At 36.2% G+C, this 26,893-nt stretch overlaps 4 protein-coding genes and 1 pseudogene across 4 annotated transcripts in view; 2 read left to right on the top strand and 3 right to left on the bottom strand.

Annotated features, from left to right (window-relative positions):
* Positions 1-26,893, bottom strand: part of LOC126793659 (ATP-dependent Clp protease proteolytic subunit 5, chloroplastic) — a 135,434-nt gene that overhangs the window by 89,857 nt on the left and 18,684 nt on the right. The gene's annotated exons all lie outside the window — the stretch shown is intronic.
* LOC126795893 (heat shock factor protein HSF8-like) lies at positions 5,383-6,369 on the top strand (annotated as a pseudogene).
* On the top strand, positions 10,567-15,866 carry LOC126793656 (histone acetyltransferase of the MYST family 2-like). Its single transcript, XM_050520247.1, has 9 exons — positions 10,567-10,863; positions 11,696-11,784; positions 11,987-12,046; positions 12,303-12,512; positions 12,680-12,748; positions 12,993-13,154; positions 14,180-14,273; positions 14,379-14,521; positions 15,030-15,866. Exons 1-9 carry the CDS (start codon positions 10,596-10,598, stop codon positions 15,231-15,233), a joined length of 1,299 nt encoding a protein of 432 aa, XP_050376204.1. The 5' UTR covers positions 10,567-10,595; the 3' UTR covers positions 15,234-15,866.
* On the bottom strand, positions 17,288-18,046 carry LOC126795892 (secreted RxLR effector protein 161-like). Its single transcript, XM_050522624.1, has one exon. The coding sequence runs from the start codon at positions 18,044-18,046 to the stop codon at positions 17,288-17,290; it is 759 nt and encodes a 252-aa protein (XP_050378581.1).
* Positions 23,256-24,286, bottom strand: LOC126793660 (uncharacterized). The gene has a single exon (XM_050520257.1). The coding sequence runs from the start codon at positions 23,988-23,990 to the stop codon at positions 23,358-23,360; it is 633 nt and encodes a 210-aa protein (XP_050376214.1). The 5' UTR covers positions 23,991-24,286; the 3' UTR covers positions 23,256-23,357.

The following is a 26,893-nucleotide window of genomic DNA, read 5'->3' as shown; positions in this document are numbered from 1 at the left end:
GTGAAGGCGTATCTCAAGGCGTTTTTGCGAGAGCCTTGAGTTTTAATGCTTAATGCGTAAAAGGCGTAAGCCTTATGACATAAAAATAATAAACAAACCTATTTAAATGTAACAATTACTCTTATACATATCACTTGAAGAATAGTTTATAAAACATAACAATTGTCATCCATGCATATAATAAGTAAACTAACAAAGTCTAGAACCATACAATTCAACAAATTTACCAATATAGCTTGAAATTAAAGTTCTAAAGTCTAAAATTCAACAACCAAATATTAAGAACAATTGTTAAAATATGCTTCATGCTTCAAAATCATCATCCTCATCAACTAGGAAATCTTCATCCAAATTATCATCTTCATTACCATCTTCACCACCATCAACCTCATCAACACCATCACCACCATTACTATCATCATCACTAATACCAACACGGTGTTGAAAGAGAGGATTTGTATCCTTATATGGATTCCGTCTAATGTCATCATCATCTACAATGTCGGCAATGCGCATAGATTTTCTTGAAATATTTTTTCTACCTATACAAACATGTAATAGACAATCAATAATAAAGTTAACAAATTATATTGTAATAGAGTAAAAGAACATAGGCCTTTATTTACAACTTACTTGAACTTGCCACTTGACTAGATTTCTTTTTGTAATTTCTAAAAGGCTCATCAAGAGGAGGTTCATAAAAAAAAAGAGTAGGCTCACGGGGAGGTGTATGCTCATGGGGATTAGATTCTCTAATTGTTAACCCACTTTGGTATATATCACTTGGTACACTCCTTACCGCTTCATCATTCAATGTTAAATCTTCCACTCCATCCTCAAGCCAATTAGGATGAATGGGAAGAACTGAGTCCTCTATCTCCGTTATCTACTCATCATCCGATTCAATCTATTCCACTATAATAGGATCAAACATTGTGGCATTTTTTATAGACCTATCTTTTAGAAAAAGGTTATATTTCATAAAAACTAAAGCATGCAATCTCTTGTGCTCAAGTCTATTCCTCTTTTGTGGATGTATCTACAATGAACAATCAATTCACAAGTTTAAATTTCAATACACAAGTTTCACATTTCAATAGGCTTTCAACCATTATCATTTCAAAACTAGAAGTGAAAAGAAACTAACCATTTCAAAAGTGCTCCAATTTCTCTCACATCCTGATGCACTACATGTAAGGGAAATGACCCAAGTAGCAAAATTCATTAACTCCGGTGTTTGTATCTCATATTTTTCCCACCAAAACACTAAAAATATAAAATTAACATCCAATCATGCATCAATAAACTAAAAACATAATTGTAGACATGGAACAAAAGAGCATTAACTTAAGCAAAATAGTAAGTTAGTAACTAAACGGGTGACCGTTTTTTTCTGTAGAAATGACCATCTCACTTCCAAACCTACCAAGCCTTCGGTCATATAAGTCTAATTATACATCGGCATTAGCGTGATACTCTACACTTAGCATTCTTGCTATGCATTCTTCACATGCTCGGTGTTTTTAAAATTATCTTCATAACGAAATTGAGGGTTCAAGTAATACCCCGCCGCATGCAATGGTTGATGAAGTTGTAGACTCCATCTATTATCTATTCTTTTCCAAATTGGTGCATACTTGGCGGGTACATTTCCTAGATTACTAGCTATCTTGTCTTTTGCGACATCCATCAATTCATAGATGAATCCCATGACGGGTCTTACTTTTGAATCAACTTCTGTCAACACACAAACAAGAGGTAGAACACTCTTTATACAATAATCAACATGGTTCCCAAAGCTAACATCATGGAGTATCCACCTCCTCACATCATAAGAATCTTTATGCCTTACACATCCACATTCATGCCACTCTTTAGATGTAAACATAGTGATAAGAGCATTCTTTTGCTTATATAAACTTTAAAGAGATAGAAACGATGTGGCAAACCTTGTAACCGCCAGACGAATGATCTCTTTGTCGTAGGTGAACTTACTTATAATGGAAAGAACTTGTGTGTGCCCATAAATGAACTTCACAATTTGCTTGGCTCTTTGAATTGTAGTAACAAAAACTTTCAACTTGCTTATGTCCTCCAACATCAAATCAATGCAATGAGCCACACATGGAGTCCACCATATTTTCTTTCTATACTTCATAAGTTCTTTTCCCGCCCACTTGTAGTTAGAAGCATTGTCGGTAACAATTTGAATCACATTCTCCTCTCCTATCTCCTCCACAACATCATCTAGATATTTAAGCATCAATTCCCCATTCTTAATTGTATCCGATGCATCAACGGGTTTCAAAAATCATGTACCCTTAGGTCTATTGACTAAAAAAATTTAATATTACCTTACTCTTACCATCCGTCCAACCATCGGACATAATGGTGCATTCGTATTGGCTCCAATCTTTCTTGTGCACTACCATCAATTTTTGGACATCCACAACTTCTTCTTTCAAAATCCAAGTCCTCAATTCATGACTAGATGAAGATTTAAGCCCGGGGCTAAATTTGTAATTTGCTCACATGCAGCAAAATAATAGGGGTTATTTGCTACATTGAATGCCAAGCCACTAGTGTAAAACAAGCGTCCGATAGCCCTGCACACATTTTTCCTTTCTTCTTTCTTGAATGAAGAATTCAAATTAGTTTGCCGCGCGGTGGTGTGAACATACTTGTCCAATGGTCCTCTTGTCCTTGGTTGCACACTACCACTTTCACTTACAACTGTATTCTGAACTTCCGCATTATCTTCTTCTTGTAGTGGCAATCCCCATATCCCCTACGTAGTGCAATTTTAGCAAACTTCCCAACTTCATTTGTTTTAAGTGCTTCAATGCACCAACTCTTCATATTAGGTGGAACTTTCGGACAAGCTCTGATTCCTTTACGTGAACCAACAAGATACTACTTGAATCTAGAAATGCCACCTGTACATCTTTTATTATAGAAACTCCATAGAAAATATGTTAAGTGGCCATGAATAGGTGTAGTCCATTGCCAAGCACCATCTCTCTTTGTTGATGCAGTACCACTAGCACTAGCATTAGCACAAATACTACCGGATGTACTCATTGTTACCTATCAATAATCCAAATTCAAAAGCTAATAAGGACACAATTATACAATTATATATTCAAAAGCCTAACTCTGATACAGGGATACAATTCAACATAATTCAATTAATCTGCCGCAAGGACACAATTCAAATTGAATGGCTAATAGATAATAACCAATTATAAATTATTAATGTTTTCTAACCAATTGAAGTCAATTAGTTCCTGGCAATCTATTGTAAAACAGAAATATATGAGTGGCAATTGGTGTTATCACATCCGAATTCAAAGCAATGATAAGATCTCATATATATATACACACACACACACACACACACAAGCACACACAAATAAAAAAGTGCTTGGAGGGTTTTGGATCGAAGAGCCACCACATTTTGATCAATAATGAATATTCATTAATCAAAGGCAGACAAAGGAACAAGAGCATGAGCTACAATCGAAACAACAACAAACAAGGAAAGACAAATTACACCAAAGAGCAAAGAAACAAAAGGCCTAGGAAGACCCAAGGAGACCATCCGAACGAAGCATAGAGAGAACCTAACATGAAGATTTCTGATTATTATCATTGATTAAACGGAACATAGGCCTTAATTGAATAAAATGAACTCAATGAAATCACTAACCAAATTAACGCAATGTGTAATTATGTATCATACCTTCAAAGCCCGACCAACCGAAACTCCTGAAGAAGAAGAAGAATCATGATCTAATGATCTAATCTTTTGTGTCTTTGCGATGTGGCTCTTGAAGAGGAAGAGAATAGGTTTAACCACTCAAAACGACACCATTTTGGGTCTTTTGAGTTAAAAAAAACTAGATGTGCGCCTTTGAGGAGCGTTTTTACGTTTTTTGCGCCACTATGCCTTTCTCCAAAATGAGACTCTTTTTCGACCAAGTCTTGAGGTTTTTAAGCCTCAGACAAGCTTTAAGGTGAGTTTTTTTTAAGACATTGGTTATGAGCGTCTGAGACATGAGCACGCATTTGTCATTCTACAAGCTCTAGATATAAATCTGGAAAGATTTAGTATTTTTAATCTGACCACTGATTAGTGGCGCCTAATTAAATACCAGTATGGATAGGAGGACTGGAATTATGAAATTGAACAGGGAGCGACTGCGGCGTTTGTCTGGAATATTTCATCTTTGAAGGGAGAATTATTAGGGGAAACAATGCTCAGCATGCATTCCACAAATAGTTTTCAGCATATTGTCAAGCCTTAGGAAATCTCAAGCCGTAGACTGAGGCTTGGAGTCATTGGACCCGACTTCGCTATTTTATCGGGATTTGATGGCTTTTGGTGGATTGATAAGAGGAGATATTTCATGCCATTTGGTATCAAATCAGTTGGTCAGAGTTATTCAATCCAACCACAGTGTTTTGTTGGAGACAATGAAGCGTTAATACTAAAGGGGAACGAAAGGTTGGAATTGTGCCATTCTAAGAGTCGTCGGAGGGTAGAGAAATATATTACCCACCCTCAAGGTTACGGATATCAGAGGAGACATATCCAGGAATTTCCCCGAGGCAGCGGCTAGTTAGGCGATTCCATGCAATCGCCTTTACTCGGACATTTGTCTTGCCCCAAGTAAGCTTCATAAATATTTTGGCATATATTTGAACTACATAATTAGAGTTTGTTTTGTTATTTCCCATGGGCTTTCTTTGGCTTTTGCTTCTAGGCTGACTAGACAGTTGGATAGGATTGCACATTGGTTAGGTCCTACATGAAGGATGGCTCTATATATATATCTTAAGATGTAGTCGGCTTATAACCTCATTTCATTTGCGTTACTGGTGTCAATCTCAAATGTTTTTGTTAAAGACATAAAGTGTATAATGTTTTGGTATAAAATGTTTACTGTGAAACCTTAGTGATCCCCTAGATCATCTTTGAATGAAATGCAACATCTTGTTTTCCAATATGTAAAGATGGTTTTCAAGAGGGAATTAAGTTGATTGATAATTTATGTAGTTTAGTGGTGACCTCAGGCTCTAGCAGTTCTGAATGTGTGTCTTTTTTCTAAACAATAAACAAAAGCTATAATTGGTCAATTTTCTAGGTTTTATTAAAAGTGTTGATGCAGTTTTTTCTACGCCTTTATGAATGCTCTTCTGTCTATTCCTCCTTATATTTGTTGTTGCTTTCATTTTCTTTCTAAATCGTGTAATTCTTTTTGTTTTTTTAATGATGATGTAACACATTCTTAATTTTGGGGCTAATAGGGTTTTGGGAAAGTTGATCATGACCGCTGGGAATTTGCAAACGAGGGCTTTCTGAGGAGTCAAAAACATCTTATGAAGAGTATTAACTGGCGAAAACCTGCCAATGGACATAGCCATCAACCGTCACAGCAACTATCACATGGACATAATTCAGTGGCTGCATGTGTAGAGTTTGGGAAGTTTGGTCTTGAGGAAGAGGCTGAGAATGGGCATTCTGATGCTCCTGATGGACAAATTGTTAAGTATCAGTCTCTGATGAATGAAGCAGCAAAGGCAATGCTCATGCAGATAATGAAACCAGATACTTCTTCCCAGCTGGATTCTTTAGCAACCATCTTGAAATTTTTTTGATTGGTGAGGGTACATCATCATCCAGTGCAGTAGAAAGTCGGAGCACTTGAAGCCCTGTGTTAGGAGCTACACTTCAAGAGGTCCTGCCTACTTTAGGGCATGGGCCATTTCCTGAAATTTCAGAAATATAATCTTCTCTTAAGGCTACAAACTCTTGAGAAGTTGTGACAGGTCCAAATCTCGGATATTAATGTGCTCATTGGAGCACAAGAGGTGCCAGCAATTCCTATGTCTCAGACATATATAATCTTTGAGGTTTCTCAGGTAAAAGTATGGCACATAGAGGTGTAATAGGTATTCCTGAAGGAAACGCAATACCTAAGGCATGTGTTGGATTCGCTCAAGATGTGGCCCCTGAAGGTGGTGATGGATTTACTGACTCACCATTCGATTTTATGTCCCTGGATGTTGATAGTATTCCCCCTGATGCTAACATTGACGCATTGCTTGACAATCCCAACTTGTGGGACTCTCTTGAACAAATATGCGGAAGACATGCCTGTTGGAAATGAAGTGCAGCCAACTGAGAAGGGAATGGATAAAACCTAGCACATGGGTAAGCTAACTGAACAAATGGGAAATCTCTAACTTTTTTTATTTTGACACCAAGAAATAAAGTGGATTGATCTAGATTTATCGCGGTTGTACAATAATTTTAATATTTGAATTGAGAGTATAGGACTAAAATCAAATTTGAAAGGGGTCTAATCATGTTTACTGATGTACATTAGCTATACAAATTGTCTGAGGTAAAACCCGCAGGCACATACTTAGTAGATCCTATCAATGACGTGGTCCCTCTTATAATGGCTATTTGAAAAGCAGCTATGCCTTCTGTTTCAGTTCTTCCTGGCTTTATTTTGCACATATGGGATTTAAGTTTCTGTTGTCATTTCCCTTTTAGTTTGTAGTCATCGTTAGTAGTCAGTGTTGAATGAAGGCAGTGAGCATGGCTGTTTCAGAGGCTAAAACTTTTGATCTTTAATCTTTGTTGTATAGGTTGATGTCCTACTCTAGGTAGAGTCAGACACAACCTTTGTTACAAAAGGAATTGCTCCCAAAGGAGGCTTGTTTCTTGACAGTTCATGATTGTTCCTTCAGTAGACTTTGATTGTACTAACATCTTTTTATCACAATTTTTGCGTTAAAAAATGATAACATTGATTCGTGCATCTTGAAATTTGTTTTATTGTTATGGAGAGTCCCCTCATTTGGCTTACAACAAGTATGTTATAGATTATATACTATGAGAAACCATTTCTTAAATTGTAGAGAAAGGGTATAGAATTTTTATGATCGAATAACATTTAAAGATGGATTTTTTGATCATTTTGTTTGCACATCACCATTTCTTTTCATCTGTTATTACATTGCGCTTTCAGTTAGAAATAATTATAATTCCCATTCAAAAAAAAATTTCTGATGCTGTGATTGTAGTCTTAGACATGTTGATCCAACCAATAAGATCCATTGGACTACGCTAAGGAGAGTGTTCGGAAGCAATGCATAGAAAATCATCCTGATTTTTTTAGACATTGCATGCATTTTAAACTTGTTTATTGAGTTTATTCTCGTTCAGATTTCATTTTTGTGGCCGTAATTAAGGCTTTGTATATTTCCCCTCTGATCGTCACTTTAGACACTACAAGACTAACTTTTACTTGGATAGATGATAACATTAATACAAATTCAAAGTTTTATTGAGGGAAAGGAGGCGCCCACTAATTAAAGGCCATGAAAAAAAAATCAGGATCCTCTCATTGAGCCAATGTAATTAATCCAATTTTGCTGATATTAGACGCCACGAGCCATTGGACTTTTACCGTTTTACTTAATAATTATGGTCATAAGTCAAGAGGTACCAACTTGATCCAAGGAGAGGATCCTAATCCAAAACTAAATGGGTTTCTATCACCATGAAAGGTTATTGAATTGAGATTTCACTTCTCGTTGGGTTACGATTACAGAGGAAGGACTGGAAGGTTATTGAATTGGGTTGTAAATATGAAGAAGAAGACGATGACAACGACGAACTTCATAGCAGATGTCGATGATGTGCCAAGTTTAGAAGACAATAGGATTTTGACACATGTCCCACACAAACTTGGTTGGTCGCGCGGTTCAATGCAAAATTTACCCTTTAACACATTGAAAAGACTGACCACTTATCAGCAAAAGTGGTTTTAATAAAACTACAGATCGAAGTTGGCAAATTTATACATATGCAATGCATAAGAATATCTTTACATATCTAATAATATGACAAACTAATTAATAAGCATAAACAAAAAGAACGAAGAAGCTCTTAATCTAATCAATGAAGGATCTCTTAATTTAATCAGATAACTACTTGATGAGCGTCTTCCAAATCCAATAATATCTTTGGATCAGGTAATCACTTGATGAGCCTCCTCCAAATCACTATAATCTTTCAAGGAAATCAAGGTCTTAGTATACCTATACGTGCCTAGAAAGAAATCTTTAACAACTGTATAGGGTACCCTAACGCCACGTAATGGGTATACTACACAATTGACAGAGCCACATCTTGCATCTATAAAGAAAACCTGGGTTACACCACAATATGAATTCGTAAAAAATATTCCATGTTCCCATTCCCCCGTAGCACTATTAAACAAATTTGAGAGCCATCTGGTAGTTCTTTCTTGTAGTATGTCTTCCACAATTTTCCTTCTTCATCAAAATCTTTCAAGACCCATACCTCGATATTCTGGATCATACAATAATGCTCGGTCTCCACAATGGCCAAACATCCTCTCAGAGAAAATAGAGTCACATTTGAGTACCAGTCCAAGTGGGCCTTGTTCGAGCTTTGAAATGTGGGAGGAGTAGGGGTCCAGTAGAACTCTTTTTTGCTCAAGTTGAAAGAAACTATTCTATCACACTGTATATCACATATTGTCAACCAATGCACAGCTCCATTGCATAGACAACATCTTCGGTTCTTGACCAGTTCAGGTTACAAGGAGGAATTGAGATTATCTGTCTCCACAAGTTTGTACCCAATATAAGAATATGTGCAGATGCATTGTGTAGGAGGATCGTCGTCTTCAAGACTAACACATACGATCTTGTAGGTATTGGTTTTATCATCAAACCCCATACCAAACCACAAGGTGCTCTCGTGTGTTGCAAAACTACATTCCGGCAGCCGTAGAACTCCCCTTTCTCCAAGAGAGTTAACTAACACGCAGTCGCTACTAGGCCAGCAGAATCCCAAGCAAACAATGTTGTGGAAAACAAAACACATAAAGCCAGGAAAGGATGACGAGATAGTGATTGTATGTCTTCCTCTTGTTAAGGTTTTGTCCTTGTATTTCAGTGATTGCAAAGTCAATAAATTCTCCTCGCGAGAACAAAACATAAGTCCAGGTACTTGATCATCATCATCAGCCTATAAATGCATGTGAAGTGTAGAGAAAGAAATGTTGCTCACCGTCTTTAACAAGGTCTTGGACACACATTTGATGCAGCCTACTGACTTTATAGGCAGTCCCAAAAGAATATCCAACAGCGTATCGACCGGTAGCTCCATCAGCCGCCTGCTCTCCATCTCCATCGGTCATAAATTTTTGTTTTTGCCAATGTGTTTCAGTTCCAAACCTTTTTATAATGCAAATCTGCTATTTCAATGAGAAGAGGAAATCTAAATCATATACTGATTTTAAGACTTTGTTCGACTAGGATCGAGACAGGAAGAGAGGTACCTTTAAATCCTGTGAGTAAGTATATATCGAGCACCAAGGAATAAAATTTCGGTGAGAATAGCAATATTGAGGATCTGAAAATTGGAAATTTTGATGGAAATTTCGGGGAAATTTTCATTTAAAAAAACAATTAAGTAAATTGATGGAAATTTATATAAAAACATGGAAATTTTAAATAAAACTTTTTAAAAATGTTTATTTGATCAATTATCTACTATATGTCATAAGAAATTATTATATAACTATTAGTTTATAGTGAGTTATAGTAATTTGAGGTGAAATAATCGTAGAGCATTATTAAAAATCTACTTAAAATTATATATATATATATATTTACCCAAAGGGAGACTAGCTTATCACGCCTTATATACATATGATACATTAAATATGAAATTACATGAGTGATTTAAAACCACATAAATGATCTATGAGGTACAAAATTTTCATTATCTTCATCATGTCTTTGAGTAAAATCCTGAGTATATTATGAAGAATAGTCATTAAATGATACCTCCTATTTCTAATTTTGCATATACTGACTTATATGCAAACTATTGGGGTCATGAGTGATTAACTGTGAGTTGTGGTACTGATAGTTCCCGTTTGGATCAAGCATTTATTTACTTTGACCATAACCATAGCTTTGTAAAGATTGTGCATCCGATTGTGTCTATATGTTTTCACTTGATTGCATCTCATTAAAGAATAAATATGGTAGATAAGGCATGTTGAGTTTCTCTCATAAGGGTAAGGTCCATCATTGCTTCCTCCTAGACCAAAGTGGTTCGATTCCCCTCACCAACTAGTTCAGTTTTATTTTAATTTTAGGTGAATGTTGAGACATAGAATGCAATATATAATAAAAAGAGTCATATATAATAATAAGTTGGTATATTAGAGTTGATTATATTCGAAAGTTTCCAGATATATCGGGAATTATCGAGAACTTTCAAAAATTTCTATTGAAAAATATTTAGTATATAACTAATCTATCTATATACCGAAAAAATTAAAATTTTCGCGAAAATATTGAAAAGATTATGGATATTTTAGTCTTTGAAAGTAGTGATCGTGATTTGCTAATGGTACACGCATGGTTTTAAAGCATAAGGCTAGCCATTGTGTAACTTCGAAAGAGACCAAAATAGCCTTGGTTGCATTTTATATGTTATCCGCTGCCATATTCTCTTTAGCCAAAACCAACAAATGGGTTCAATAGGCACACCTCCGGTTGCCGAAAACGGCGACAACAAGCCTCACTCCGGCGACGGATATCCTCCCTCGGCGGCCGAGATGACGCCGGAGTCGGAAGCGTCGAAGAAGCGGAGGATGTCCATGCTTCCTTTGGAGGTCGGCACCAGCGTCTTGTGCCGTTGGAGAGACTCCAAGTACCATTCCGTCAAGGTTATCGAACGCCGGAGGGTTCACGGCGGCGGGCCCAACGATTACGAGTATTACGTTCACTACACCGAGTGTAAGATCCAATCTTTCCTCGCTTAATTTCGCCAAATTAGGGTTAGGGTTTTTCTCGGTTTTTAAATTTTCAGTTATCTCATAGCGAAATTGGTATCGGATTGGGCTTAATTGCGTACGGATCAGGATAGATTTACATTTCGTTTGAGATTGTCAGTTGTAGTTGTTAGAGATTGATAGGGCTTTTGATTTTGGTCATTTTGGTGGAGATTTTACTTGGCTGAGTTTATGTGTATGTTAAACCGGTGACTTCATTTTGATGTGGTTGGGGATGAAAAGTAACTTAATTGGCAATTTGGATAGAAGAAGTGGAGTTATGCACTTAATACTGAAAGAAATAAGCAATAATCTCTCGATTTTATTTTTTAGTTTAGTGCAGAGTATGAGGAAATGATTCATGAGGTTGTCAACTTGTATATTTAGTGACCAGGATTTAATGTTTAAATTGATAACTTGTTGGGGTTGGTGGGTATGTAAAGAAACTCGATTGGAAATTATGATGAAAGGAGTAGAATAATGTGCTTGGTAATGACAGAAAGAAGCCAGAATTTCTCGACTTTTTCTCGAGTTCAGTAGAAAATCAAAGGAACTGATTTGTGAGGTCGTTGACTCACATTATTCCGCCTATCCAACAAGGGCTGTGACAAGCACAGCATTCTTGTTTGGGCCATGTTATCAAGTGTTTGTTTAAGGTTCATTTTGATATGATAGAATATCACATCTATCAGGTGATATTTCACCTAAGATTTTAAATGATTTAACATCTTCTCCTGATTTTATAATCAAAAGTGATCTACGTGAATTAATATTGTTATTTTCGTTAATCTGACCAGTCAATAGGAGGCTAGATGAGTGGGTGAAACTTGATCAGCTTGATCTTGATTCAGTAGAGGCTGTTGTTGATGAGAAAGTGGAGGACAAGGTAATGTTCTCTACTTCATTTCACCCCTTTCTAATTTATCTTCTTGAGTATTTTAGTGCTGCTCAATGGTCCAATTGAGTTTTCCAAAGCTTTAAATGATGTTTGAATTTCTCAAAAGATTCTTTTTATGAAGTTGACCCCCCTTTCCTTATCGGTTGTGTATTCTGAAACCATCAACTTTGCATAATTTTACTATGCTCAGGTTACAAGCTTGAAAATGACTCGTCATCAGAAGCGAAAGATTGATGAGACCCACGTGGAGGTATGCACAGTTTTGATAAATAGATTTTTGTTTGGTGAAAGCATCATCTGCTTACAAGCATCTGTTAGGCCTAGAATTACAAAAAATGTTTATAGCTCTCAGTAGTAGACCTAAGCAACGTAGCTGCTTGATTCAGAAGTCTGTAGAAGTTTTTTACATTACTAGGTAGTGACAATGTGAATATCTGTGAGGTAGGGTTTTAATGTGAGACTCCAAATGTGGACTTTACATATTAATTTGTTTTGCCATTTTTTAGGGGCATGAGGAACTTGATGCTGCCAGCTTACGTGAGCATGAAGAATTTACTAAAGTGAAAAATATAGCAACTATAGAACTTGGACGATATGAGATTGAGACATGGTACTTCTCTCCATTTCCACCAGAATATAATGACTCCTCGAAGCTGTACTTTTGTGAGTTTTGTCTCAATTTCATGAAGCGCAAAGAACAGCTTCAGAGGCATATGGTGAGATGTCCGTCAAATTTTGTTGTTTTGCCTTGGTTACAATTGCTTACTTGTGATGGGAGATTCATGTGTTTGTGAGCTCGCCTTTAATTTTGTTCGTTATTATGTGCTCTCGTGGAATTTTTAATATAACATTTATTCAAACATTTTCTTGTTTGCTTATACAGAAGAAGTGTGATCTTAAGCATCCTCCTGGTGATGAGATATACCGTAATCATACGCTTTCTATGTTCGAGGTTAGTTTCCACGTTTATGCACAATAGCAGCCAGTGAATGTATATATATATATATATATCTTCTTTTTTTAAAGGATTGATGCAATTAGCAATTGATTATGTTTTGAAAACTGAAACTCTTCAATATTGTAAAATCATCCTTTCATATTCCTTTCCAGTCATGAAACTTTTTTGGATATATTTGCAGTCTTGCAGGTGTTAAGTTTGTGGGTTGACATAACTTGCTATTTTAATTGTATTGAAGGTTGATGGTAAAAAGAACAAGGTTTATGGGCAGAACTTATGTTATTTAGCAAAGCTGTTTCTCGATCACAAGACCCTGTATTATGATGTTGACCTCTTCCTATTTTACATTCTATGTGAATGTGATGATCGGGGATGCCATATGGTTGGATATTTCTCAAAGGTAATGTGTGCTATTATTGCTCATCTTTTACTTCTGTATGAGATATGTGTAAGGAATCTTTCATTGCTCTTTACAGCCATCCGTACAATGATATTTGAGTTTTCAAAATTGCACAATGAATATTCTTGTGCTTGTGCTTAGTGTTATAACTAAGCACTATAATATAATCACATACAGAAGTATTACAGTACAGTCAGTACCCTTTTGTTCTTCTGCCCAAATATTAAGTGATACATAATTTGCATTGGAAGTGCTTGCTAGTTTCATAAGTTTCTCGATTGCTCCCAAGTTATTCCCACTCTTATCTACTGTATAGGAAGAGTGGATTTTGTCTTATGTCAGATTCAGCGGTTGCCATGGTAGAAGTTGCAGTTGGTCTTGATTCTGTCTGTTATACTACAATTTTTAATCTTTTGTTTTTAATTTTTAATTTATGGTATAGTTAACTAGGTTCTTGTGGTACAACTTGTACGATATGAGAATTGATAGGTGATGCAGGGAAGGGTAGTATAAGAGAGAAAGAGAGAGAGGGAGAAAGGAAATGAAGGAGGTCAGGGGAGAGATAACAAGGCACATCCTTCAAAAGATACTTTTCAATTCATTCCAATCTACCCTGAAAGTACAATAGACATCCATACTTATAGGCTTCAAACAACTCTTAGACTTCTAGAAAACCATAGGACTGTAACTGCTAACTTATTAATAATAAGACATTAAAAGACTCTTACTCTAGATTCATAATTATTCTTGTAACTGAAAATTAACTTATTAACCCGACAAGACCCTTAAACTACCATGGAGACTTTCTTTTGGACCAGAAAAGGTTAGGCTTAGATTTAGGCTTCGAAGCATGATATTTCTTTTCCAGCCATCTTATGGCTGCTCCATCAATAGGTCTTAGGGTTTCAGAAATTTTGAAATTACTGAATCTCTGATGTCCATTTTCTGGTCAGATTATTTTCTGTGGGTTTTTGTCACTACCTTCATATAACTTGAAACTGAATAGGTCATTTCTCATGTTGCAGGAAAAGCATTCGGAGGAGTCTTATAACTTGGCTTGTATCCTTACCCTTCCTCCTTACCAGAGGAAAGGCTATGGGAAATTTTTGATTGCCTTCTGTAAGCTTCATCTCTTAATATGTTCTTTTGGTTTATTTTGAATTGAAAGCAATCAGTTTTGCCAGAAAAAAAACAGAAGCTAAAGTTTTCCCCTATATGGAGTAGCATATGAACTATCGAAGAAAGAAGGTAAAGTTGGTACGCCCGAAAGACCCCTTTCTGACCTAGGACTATTGAGTTACCGAGGATACTGGACCCGGGTGCTTCTAGATATCTTGAAAAAGCATAAGGGAAATATCTCTATCAAGGTGAGCATGTACATTTGTTTGTTCTACTTTGTTGAGCATGTTTATTGTGTTCTGGACACTGGGAAATTGTGACATGTTTTGTGTACCATTAGAATTACAAGCTTAAAAAGATTTCTTTGATTCTTTCTATGAATAGGAAATAGGAAACTCAGACAGGAAATTTAGATCAAGTTATCTTTACTTCCTCAATAGAGGTCATGTTCAGTTATTCACGTTGTAAAAATAGACTTCTACAGTGTATGAAGTAATCCCAAATGGTTAAATCCTTAGAAATTGGCCTTACTCCTGCATCCTCCTGACAACCATTAATCTTTAGTAATGCTGTTTCTGCTCATCATATTCATGCATGATTATGCAGTGGCCCTTAGAAACTGACCTCTTATGCTTGTGTCTTAAAAAAAAAATTATGAGAAGATGTGTTTAATAACTCCAATTAAATTCCCTGAGGATTCTATAACGAATTCAGCGTACATGTATAACCATGTTCAATTATGTTCTTGTCCTGCAGGAGCTCAGTGACATGACTGCTATCAAGGCGGAGGATATTTTGACCACTCTTCAGAGTCTAGAATTAATTCAGTACAGGAAAGGGCAGCATGTCATCTGTGCCGACCCTAAGGTCCTGGACCGTCATTTAAAAGCAGCTGGTCCTGCCGGTCTGGAGGTTGATGTTGGCAAATTGATCTGGACGCCGTATAAAGAGCAAGGCTGATGGTTCGATGATTGTGTTTCGTCAATTCTGTATTTTGCTCCGCCTTGTATAGTTCTGTATTTTGCTCTACCTCGTATTACTTAGAGGATGAATACAGGAGTTGGATCTTGAATGCCCTTGTACACTTTTCACTTGTAATGTCATTGTGTTTCCTTGTAATGTTAATATTCCCGTTGCTATAAGGCCACTTGTTTGACCAATTAGGCGAGCCTAGCGGATCATCTTTAAGGAGCAACTTGAAAGCTATTCATGAATGCTACGCCACCGGAGGCACCGGTATTGTCAACATCCGGGCACTGCCAACTTTAAAGAGTATCCTTGTTACGGGGCTGACGGCTGTCAAACCAAGAAGGAAGATTTCAATGTTAGGTTATGCGACTTTTTCATTTTTTAAAAACAGATCACGCTATTTATTTTAGGTGATCTTAGAAACAGATCAGTCATTCGTAACTGCAGTTGCATCCCCTTGAGGAAACTGTGGTGAAAGTGGAATATACATCATCCTATCATCAGTTACCATCAAGTTTCATGTTATGTTACTACTTTTAGTTTAGATTACATGATCGGTTACAGTATAGTGTTCATCTGGATTAACAATCTATCACAATATACCATAGTAGATTATCTTTTCAACTCAATAGCAAATTATCAGTTGTTCATTAGTTGCAAAACCCACACCAATAATTCTTGGTTGTAAACTGACAGAAATGGCTTTTTAATTCTGTCTTCGAACTAAAGACTAATCAAATTCTTGACTGTAAAAACTATAAGTGGCCGGCATACCTTCCCCGGTATCTTTTGAACCTCAAAAAGTTCTATCGTTGTTTCCAAATTTGCTATTTGAAAAGAATGAGTAAAGCTCATATTCAGTCATATGGTAGGACTATTCGTTGAATCAAATGAATAGAACTAATTGATGTAAATCAAATTACATGATATGAGTACAAAACCAAAGATCATATGCATAACAACTAATCGTTAACTTAGTGAATGAGATTAACTTACCATCTTCATGAACAACGACACCGTGATCAATTGTGCCTTAATCCGAAGTCACAAGGTGCTAGGCAAAGTCTTCTGTTAGTCACTACTCTCTGCTTTCTCAATGGACAGAAACTTACGCAAATAACTCGTAGTGATAACAGAGACGTTTACCATCTATATATAGAGAATCTTTAACCCTTAAGAGTCCTTCCATTAAAGACATCTTGTAAGTTAAGTCATCTTATTTAGATTCCCGATTCAATACTGATTTGTAGTCTTGCTTCTAGACTTAAATTAGGATTCCTTACCATAATGATATAATACACGAAATCATTAGGAACTAGATTTGATACTATCTTTGTTTCCATGTAGAAATAGATTATGACATTAAACATGATAATCATATAATATGTGATATGTCCAAAATTGATCTAACAATCTCCCACTTGGACAATCACTTCCGGTTTATGAAAATCAAGTTCTTGTAATGTCAGAAACTATACTACCTACTGTAGTGCGCGCCAGAAACAATTGAATCAAAAATCCCATCACAACATGGTCACCTTGCAGTTACTTATGAAGAACAAGAAACGAGTTAAACTTTAACAAAAATGCAGAGTTTCTTTGCTATAACATAAGCTCCTACAAAATAAATATGTCCAAATCCCCAGTATTGAGATATATGTACAATGTGTATTAACAAGTATAGAATACATATACATCAAGTCCTACCGTATGTTCTAAAACCAGAACTTCAAGCAATAAACTGGACACCAATGACTTTATAACTTGCTTGAACCATATCATCATGCTAGACATGATTAAAGTCATCTGATATGCAAGTATATATACAACTGTAACTTATTTGTGTAAGTTTTTCAGAAACTAATGTAAAGCTGCAGCATGACATAACAATTCTGAAATACCTCAAGACTTTATTTAAAACAAGGAAAACTGTTATCACAAAGATAATTAAAACAAGAACTCAAAACTTGTAAATTTTAGTTTGCTCCTACTGGACTTAGCTCCCACTGACCTCAAGCATCTAAGTTAGGCAAGATGCCTATGCTCTATATGTGTTTCTTGAACACTTTAACTGGTAATGCTTTTGTGAAAGGATCAGCTAGTTGTGAGTTTGTATCTATGCTTAGAACCACTAACTCACCCCTTTTAACCCTCTCCCTAATACTATAATACTTTAAATCTATATGCTTGGAATTGCTAGATCTCTTATTGTTCTTGCAGAAGTACACAGCTGCCTCATTGTCACAAAAAACTTCCAATTTGTCTTCCACAATGTGACTGAGTACTTGAGTCTGCTGTAGAAAATTCCTTATCCATACCCCTTCACACACTGCTTCATATACTGCTATGTACTCAGCTTGCATGGTTGAGGTTGTGATCAATGCCTGCTTCATGGTTTTCCAAGCAATAGCTCCTCCTGATAGCATGTACACGTATCCACAAGTGGACTTCTTTGAATCAGGATAATTCCCTGCAAAATCAGAATCTGAAAATCCAATAACCTTCAAATCCTTGACTTGTCTGTAAACTAGCATGTGATTCTTTGTCTTCTGTAGATACCTCAACACCTTTTTCTCTGCAACCCAGTGTTCATAACCTGGATTAGATTGAAACCTTGATAACATCCCAATTGCAAAAGCTAAGTCAGGTCTTGTGCAAACTTGAGCATACATGAGGCTTCCAACTAATCTTGCATAAGGCTTTGACTTCATGTTCTCCTTCTTAGTTTCATTTTGTGGCTGTTGACCTTTCGTGAGCTTGTCACCTTTAGACATTGGAACTTCTCCTCCAGAGCACTGTTCCATACTAAATCTCTTCAGAACTTTAGAAATGTAATTTTCTTGGGACAATCCCAACAGTTTCTGTGTTCTATCTCTTTTAATCTCAATCCCTAGTACATATGATACTTCACCTAGATCTTTCATGTCAAAATTCTTTGACAGAAAGCTTTTGGTATCTTTTAGCAGTTTTAGATTGCTGCTAGCCAAAAGTATATCATCAACATATAGTACTAATAAAATAAATTGATCTCCAACTGTTTTTAAATAAACACACTCATCAACTAGATTTTCAGTGAAGCCAAAAGAGGAAATCACTGAGTCAAATTTCTTGTACCACTGCCTGGAAGTTTGCTTGAGTCCATAAATTGATTTCTTCAGCTTGCAGACCAAATTCTCATTCCCTGCTTCAATAAATCCTTCTGGTTGTTTCATGTAGATCACTTAATCAAGCTCTCCATTTAAGAAGGCTGTCTTGACATCCATTTGGTGTAGCTCCATATCATAGTGTGCAACTAACGCCATAATAATCGTAAAAGAATCTTTACAAGAAACTGGAGAAAAAGTCTCAGTGTAGTCTATTCCTTATTTCTGCGTAAATCCTTTTGCAACTAACCTTGCCTTGTGTCTTTCAGTATTTCATGTTGCATCTTTCTTGGTTTTGTAAACCCACTTGCAGCCAAATGCTTTTTGACTTGGATCAGCTTCAACTAATTCCCAAACTTTATTTTTCTCCATTGACTCAATTTCAGATTTTATAGCTTCTTGCCACTTCTCTGACTCAACACATTCTGTAGGTTGAACAAAATTTGTTGGATCATTGTCTTCTGCACAATCTTCTACTACGTCTGCCTCAGTTAGATAACTGACAATGTAAGGACAATTCCCCCCCTCCCCCCAAAATTTTCTTTTCTAGCTCTTTCGGATCTTCTAAGCATATGATTTTGAGGTTGTGGAGGTTGTGGAATTAGATTAGGTTCTGCTATAGGTGCCACTGCAGCAATGGGAGGATTCTGAACAACTATATTGTTTTCTGGATTGTCAATTTGCATTCCTTAATTAATTTCTTGATCATCTGCATCTTGATTTTCTCTAATGATGTCATATGCTAATTCATTATCATTATCAAAAGGTAATGTATTTGCTAAATCCTCATCCAACACAAGTTCTTCAAAGTCTGAGGATAAATCCTCATAAATTGTATTGTGAATTTTCTCATTTATGAATTTTACTTGATGAGTTTCAAAAATTCTGGGTGAGTGTTTAGCAGAATATAGCTTGTAACCTTTAGATTTATCAGGATAACCTATGAAATAGCAGCTAACAGACTTTTCATCAAGCTTGCTCAATTTTGGATTATAAATCCGAGCTTCTGCTTGACAACCCCATACATGACAATGAAAAAGACTTGGTTTTCTACCACACCATAATTCAAAAGAAGTTTTCTCTATGACTTTACTTGGTGTTATGTTGCAAATATAATTTGCAGTTTTTAAAGCCTCTCCCCATAAGAATTTTGGTAACCCAATAGTACACATCATACACCTAACCATATTTAGAAGGGTTCTATTCTTTCTCTCTGCAACACCATTTTGTTGGGGATTATAAGGTGTTGTATATTGAGCTTTAATTCCATGCTCTTGCAGATACAAGGCAAAAAGACCCTTTTGTTGACCTTTTCTGTATATTTTCCATAAAATTCCCCACCTCTATCTGATCTTACTGTTTTGATCTTTCTCTCTAGTTGATTCTCTACCTCAGCCTTATAGATTTGAAAGGCTTTAAGTGCCTGTGATTTTTCTGAGAGTAGAGAAACATAACCGTATCTAGAGAAATCATCAATGAATGTAATGACATACACGTTTCAAGAGATAGTTTGGTGTTTAAATGGACCACAAATATCAGTGTGTATGAGTTCCAACAACTCTTTACTTCTTACTGCAGTCTTTTTTCGTTTGTTTGTCATCTTACCCTTAAAACATTCAATACAATCATGAAGGTCTGAAAAGTCTAACTCGTTTAAAATGTTGTTCTTTACTAATAGTTTCAGTCTCTCTTTGGATACATGGCCTAATCTTCTATGCCATAAATATGCAGATTTTTCATTGTTCCTGGTTCTCTTAACACCAGTTAAGGTGCTAGTACTTTTAGTGTTATCTGTTTCAACAAAAGAAATATCTTGTTGAGATATTGAACAATTTAACTTTATATGATCATCCAATATCACACCAGAACCAATTTGCTCTTTATTTCGAAAAATAAGAATTCCTTTATTGTCAATAAAAAAACTACATCCAGATTTAACTAATTGAGAAACTGAAACTAAATTCCTTCTCATGGAAGGTACATAATAAACGTTTGAAATTTTCCAGATCCTAAATCAAGCCTAAGACATCCTGCAGCTTTTACTGCCACCTTCATCCCGTTTACAACACGCAAGCTAACATCCTCACTTCTTGGAGTCCTGGTCTTTTTGAACCCCCTTTTTAGCTAGCCAAGCCTTATAACCAGTACAATCCTTTTTCATGTGTCCTACTTTCTTACAAAAGTAGCACTTGAATCTGAATGGTTTGTTATCCTTTGGCCCTGTGGTTGCTGATGTCTTAGAGATGATCTTGTTAGGCTTAAGCTTGTTCTGTGGATGTGACTTCCTTTTCTTAGGCTTTTCAAGCAGGTAAATAGTTGGGGTTTGCTTCTTAATCCTCTCCTCCTCATCAGAACATATGGCTATTAGTTCATCTAGAGTCCAGTTTTCCTTTTGAGCATTATAGCTAGTCATGAGATGGTCAAAACTGCTTGGGAGTGTGTCCAGTGCATGATGCACCAGCAAGGTGTCCTGTACTCCCACCATCATCTCTTTAAGCCTATTGTTGATATTAATCAACTTTAATAAATGCTCCCTGACTCCTCCAGTTTCTGAGTATTGCAGGCTATGATACTCCTTGTTTAGCCTACCTATTTCAGCTTTCTCACTCTCCTTGAACTTAGCTGACACGGCCTCCAGAAAATCAGTAGCAAATTCCGGCTCAGCCACGCATCCTCTAATGCTTTTAGACATAGACTGCCTAATAACATTCTTAGCCATCATGTTTGAATGCATTCACTTCTTATAGTTAGCTTTGACTGTGGTTTTATCATCTTCTACTGGGGTTTCAAGTCTATCCTCTTGAAAGCAATAGCCTATCTTATCATTCATGGTGATATAGGTTTCTACAGAATCCTTCCAAGCTCTAAAGTTTGACCCAGTAAGCATTAAAACACTGTTGAAAGTGAGATAGGTGCTACCTAAAGAGAAAAAGAAAATTTTATGAGTTCTTAGTTTTCAGTGTTTTTCTGTTTTGTCATACAATGCCAATAAAGACAAGCATAAAACAAAAAAAAATACCATAAAACAACACAGTCATATACTTGCATGTAATTCAATCCATAATTTTAATCAACATTAAGCAATACTTTTGAGCAATTGCTTAACATTATGTAATTCTTTTCAATAAGCCACACAAGATAAAAACATGTTATCCAAAGAATCAAATCAACATCTTTAGACAGAAGATCTAATTTCAAGTATCCGAATTTATTTTCATCAAATATGCTTATTGTTGTCTGTATTCTAAAATCATATTTTAACCACTTCTTTGGAAGAATAAAATATGAATTTAAAAACACATAACACAACTTTTCAGTTTGTTATCTTGAAAATTCCTGCAGATATCAAAGAAGAATGCTTTGTGCAATATGTTCAATTATACCAACAGGAACCCACAATCTAATTTTGAGCTTATAACTTTGTTTTCTACCCAGATAATCTTTATAAGAAAACTAAGCTATGTGCCTTGTAAACCTTTTACAATGTATAAAATTGAGAGATTTTAAACTTCTGCATACATTGTCCATCAATTACAGCACACACATAGAATGCAATCATTCAATTCAACCATAGAGTATATATTTGCATAGAAAATTAAATTTCCCAGCCATACAGGAACCACACGTCAACCACAATCCAAGTCTCTAAGCTACTCTTATATGCACGCTGGGTCTAGGGTTCTTATGTATATACATATATATATATATATATATATATATACTTCATATAATCTGCTTGAATTGAAATCGGAAAACCTTTAAGAAAAACCTGTTTTGCTTTTTCCCCAAATTTGCTGCAGTTTTTGTAGCGGAAGCATAGAACAATTTTTTGAATCAGCAGCAATTTCCTTTGGTCTTCGTAATCCGTAGCAATTTGGGTTATGAATCTTGTAAGAGACATAAAGGTCTCAATCGCTTCCGATTCAGTCGTCTTCCCAAATCCAGAAGCTCAACATTTTGAAAAACACAACGGCTAAAATTTTTCTGGGTTGTTGTTCTTGAGTTCGGATTGGGTTGAGACCGGATCCGCGTGTTTGCAACTGGTTCGACCCGTAAAGCAAAATTCCTCAGTAGTAACGTTCGCGACCAGCAGTAACGCTCGCGACCAGTAGTCACGCTCGCGACCAGCAGTCACGCTCGCGACCCTCAGTGACGCTCACGATCCTCAGTGACGCTCGCGACCATCTCTTTTTTTTTTTTTGTTAAAATCTAAAACCAATTTTTAGTTATGCAAAACTGAAATTTTTTTTGCTCATAAGTGCTCTGATACCAAATGTAAATCAAATTACATGATATGAGTATAAAACCAAAGATCATATGCATAACAACTAATCATTAACTTAGTGAATGAGATTAACTTACCATCTTCATGAACAACGACACCGTGATCAATTGTGCCTTAATCCGAAGTCACAAGGTGCTAGGCAAAGTCTTCTGTTAGTCACTACTCTCTGCTTTCTCAATGGACATAAACTTACGCAAATAACTCGTAGTGATAACAGGGACGTTTACCATCTATATATAGAGAATCTTTAACCCTTAAGAGTCATTCCATTAAAGACATCTTGTAAGTTAAGTCATCTTATTTAGATTTCTGATTCAATACTGATTTGTAGTCTTGCTTCTAGACTTAAATTAGAATTCCTTACCATAATGATATAATACGCGAAATCATTAGGAATTAGATTTGATACTATCTTTGTTTCCATGTAGAAATAAATTATGACATTAAACATGATAATCATATAATATGTGATATGTCCAAAATTGATCTAACAATTGATACATTAGATCTATGAATATAATCAACTCAAATACACCACAGTAATTAGCTTATAGTACCAGTGTTAATACTTATGTCACTGGAACATTGAAGCAAACAATATCCAAATTTGGATCGAAAAGAAAATGACATTTACAACACCTTGTTTTCACCTTAATCCCCTTGAAGGGTTTCTTCTATTCATTAAAATCATACACTTGTAGATTGAGTTTGATGACTAGGAAGGCTAACTTGTTTCACCTGCAAACCTTTGAGTACAGCCCCACCAGATCTTCTCTTCCAAAGGCTCTCCTCCTCTCCTTGTTGGGGAGATTTCGGCACTCTCTTGATCACAGGTAGAGGAGGATCCAGATCAACTAAGTTGATTGTTGTTGTAACACAATGACGTCCTTGTTTGGCATTACTCACTGGTGGTCTCCTGCTTCTGCTCGGACAGCTGGTGGCAGTGGCAGCAGTGGAATTGGCGGTAGCGGTGGTTTTAGTTGGAGTGGCGGGGGTGAGGTTCTTGCCGGAGAAGAGTTTCTTGAGCTTAGAATACTTGATATTGTTGCTGCTGTTGATCGTTTGGGAAGTGATTGGAAAGCCAGAAACTTTGTTGCTTCTCTTAACTTGGCCCATACAACTGATTCTTGGAGACACAGAGTCAGAGGAGAAGGAAGCATTACTTGGAACCTGGACGTCTTTGATTGATGGTCTTGAACATAACATGGGCAAGAATGTGCCTCTATGGTTAATTTGCAGTTGAGGGTGATAGTGGTGGTGGTGGTGGTGGTGGTAGTGGTGGTGGTGATAGTTAAAGCGGTTGTACGTCTCATTTCCCATAGCTCTAGCACTCGTCTCTTCTTAACTCGATCTTTGGACTAGTTCGTTCACAATTTCCAGAACGAGTTTGTGTGAAGTTCTTCCACCTTGAGTTGGGATATGATTCACACTTCAGCTCGAAATATCGAATTTTTCATTCAGTTGGGTTGACAGAGAGATATAAAGACCAACTATTGATTAGCTTCTTAAAGAGAGAGAGAGAGATCAGAGATAGAGAAGAAAAAGGGGAGAGAGAGAGAGACCAACTATTGATGAGCTTCTTAAAGAGAGAGAGATCAGAGATAGAGAAGAAAAAGGAGAGAGAGAGAGAGAGAGAGAGAGAGAGAGAGAACTACTCTTGGTGGGTGGTTTTGGGGGCTAATAAGAAGAGAGGGAGCTAGAGAGCAATGATATTATAAGGTTTAGGATGGCGATGGTCGTTATGGTGTTCTAATCTAAGCAAATGAGAAAAGTTTTTAAAAGGGTTTGAGATTGTCAAACACGGACCAAGTGATGTGTATTTTTGCATGAAGACTTCCCTTTTATTTTGTTTACCCATTCCTTCATTCATTCATACATTAACAATGACCTAGCTGGAGAAAAGAGAGATCAAATAGACACAAGTGTGTGAGGACCATTATGTTGCCCTCTTTTGGCATGGGGTAATATGGGAAGTGACTGTGAGAATGAAAGCTCTTTTTCCCTTTAATTATTGCGGGTAACCTTCTACGGTTCTGCCCAACTGATTCATGCCGAGTCTACACGTTATTATTTTTGGTTATAAATCATTAGCTTACCTGCATCTTGTCTCCATTTGATCTCATGACTGGGTTAAAATTTTTCATCAACATGTAACATCACAAATCATATAACATATAATCTAGTCAAGACTATCAATTCCTTTAGATTAGTTGTGTGTGAAATCAGATGAGATGTGTGGTATACTACCAGTCACAAGTGTGAATAAACAAGTTAAAAAGTAGGTCGACCGTACGTCGACAAAATGATACAAAATTAAATTCAGATATATAACTCAATTATGTATTTAATTATGTATTAGTGTTCTGCAACTAAATTACTAAACTTGTGTTTGTCAATTAAATCTAAAAGTGATCTTTGAACTCAGGTATGATATTAGGTTACATCAAATTCAGTATGTCTCTTGAGTCTTGAATGGAACTTGTTCTGAAACTCCGCCCGTTTTGGATCTTGCAATAATTTATTCGACTCAGATCATCTGTTGTATATATACAATTATGGCCTTTGTTCATGATGTTGGAGCTTGTTCTGCAGAATATAAATGCTTCTGCATTAAGTTTATGATATACAACTTGATTGAGACACACAATTAAACTCACAAAGCCAGACAAAGAGTCAAACTGATCACAATAAATAATAATACAGCACATATCATGACCTAAAACCACGCCTATCCAGAAACTAAAAAAATGGCAAAGTTAATAAATCTAGGACCAATTAGTGGAAAACAAGTGTATTACTTAATCTTCCTGCTAGTTCCTACTAAGCCAGTCTGCTCTTTATCCTCTTCTTGCATATTATAGTTTCTCTCTTTGTGTTCATATTTGACTACTTCAACAGTTCAACGTATGGAAGATCAAAGTTCTCTTATGCGTAGTTGGGTACATTGACAAAAAACTTATATGTGGCCTTGTTCATGAGTTTAATATAGCATTTCCGTTTCTTTGATGAAAGGGAGGATCGAGCTAGTTAAATAATCATGACGTGCTGCTTTCTTCATAGCAAGCAATTTTTACCTAGCTTGTCAAATGATTATAAATAATTTTCGAGTCAAAGGTGAAATGGAAAGGAACTATGATTGATTTTATATCTTTATGTGTAACGACCCCAAAATTTCGAGTATAAAACTCAAAATTTCAAAGTCGTTAAACACCAAACAATCTCGATGAAATCGAAATCATTTAAAATGCCACAGCGGATCATCTCTGAGTTCAAAATACAACTCAGTCAAACCGATTATTACAACCCAAATTATAATTCAACATTATAACAAATGGAAATGTATAATCCTCACAACAACCTCACAAGATAGTCACACAAAATCCTCACACAAGCTGGAGATAAATAACTTCAAGTCCTCTGAGCGGTCCGTCAATTCCCGCTAATCCACACCTGCGGAGTTATCCACTACACCATTGAATTGGTGCACCGGGATTATAAACACAAACCCGGTAAGCTTTACAGCTCGTATGAGTAAAATGAAAATATATAACTCGCATATCAATATATACCAAAATCCAGAAATCAAATAAATATAAACGCACTCATGAGTCAATGGACGGCCCATCTGGTCGTCCCAAAGAAATATGAAATAAAACGCTCATGAGAAATTAAGTAACCCTTCTAGTTACCCAAATGCATTTATATTACGGGTACCAAGAACGCTGGTACACATCTGTTACCCCTCTCGTAATACACCGCCGATATTGGATAGCCACCCGCTACCCAACATCCAAAACAATCTGAGTACCCATGAGCAGATAACCACCCGTTACCTCACATGCAGTACTACGGCAGACAGACTAGAGCTCTAACTGTATCGTAACTTTCGCCCGGCCAAAGGCTAGGTTCCGACTTGTCAAACACGTACAATAATCTCACATCATATTGTACCAAATCACGTCCGAAGACAAATCAACATTTTAACAATCTCAATGTTAAAATCACGTACAATAATCTCACATCATATTGTACCAAAAATCAAGTCAGAAGACAAATTAACATTTTAACAATCTCCATGTTAAAATCACGTACAATAATCTCACATCATATTGTACAAATCAAAATCACATGCTCGATATATAAATCTCGTCATCAAAATGACATAAAACACGATAAAATCATAACAGTATATTATATAGCAAACTATATATATATATATATAT

This window comes from Argentina anserina, chromosome 5 (assembly GCF_933775445.1).
Source record: "Argentina anserina chromosome 5, drPotAnse1.1, whole genome shotgun sequence".
Taxonomy (NCBI): domain Eukaryota; kingdom Viridiplantae; phylum Streptophyta; class Magnoliopsida; order Rosales; family Rosaceae; genus Argentina; species Argentina anserina.
The sequence above is the reverse complement of the archived record's forward strand: the minus strand, read 5'-3'. Positions and strand labels throughout refer to the sequence as shown.

What these genes read in the sequence shown, in the direction of transcription:
- LOC126793656 (XM_050520247.1), top strand. Translation starts at nt 10,596, where the DNA reads ATGGGTTCAATAGGCACACCTCCGGTTGCCGAAAACGGCGACAACAAG. An exon ending in TTGATGAGACCCACGTGGAG is followed by an intron (nt 12,047 to 12,302) that starts GTATGCACAGTT and finishes GCCATTTTTTAG; the next exon opens with GGGCATGAGGAACTTGATGC. An exon ending in TGGTTGGATATTTCTCAAAG is followed by an intron (nt 13,155 to 14,179) that starts GTAATGTGTGCT and finishes CTCATGTTGCAG; the next exon opens with GAAAAGCATTCGGAGGAGTC.
- LOC126795892 (XM_050522624.1), bottom strand. Translation starts at nt 18,046, where the DNA reads ATGGAACAGTGCTCTGGAGGAGAAGTTCCAATGTCTAAAGGTGACAAG.
- LOC126793660 (XM_050520257.1), bottom strand. Translation starts at nt 23,990, where the DNA reads ATGGGAAATGAGACGTACAACCGCTTTAACTATCACCACCACCACTAC.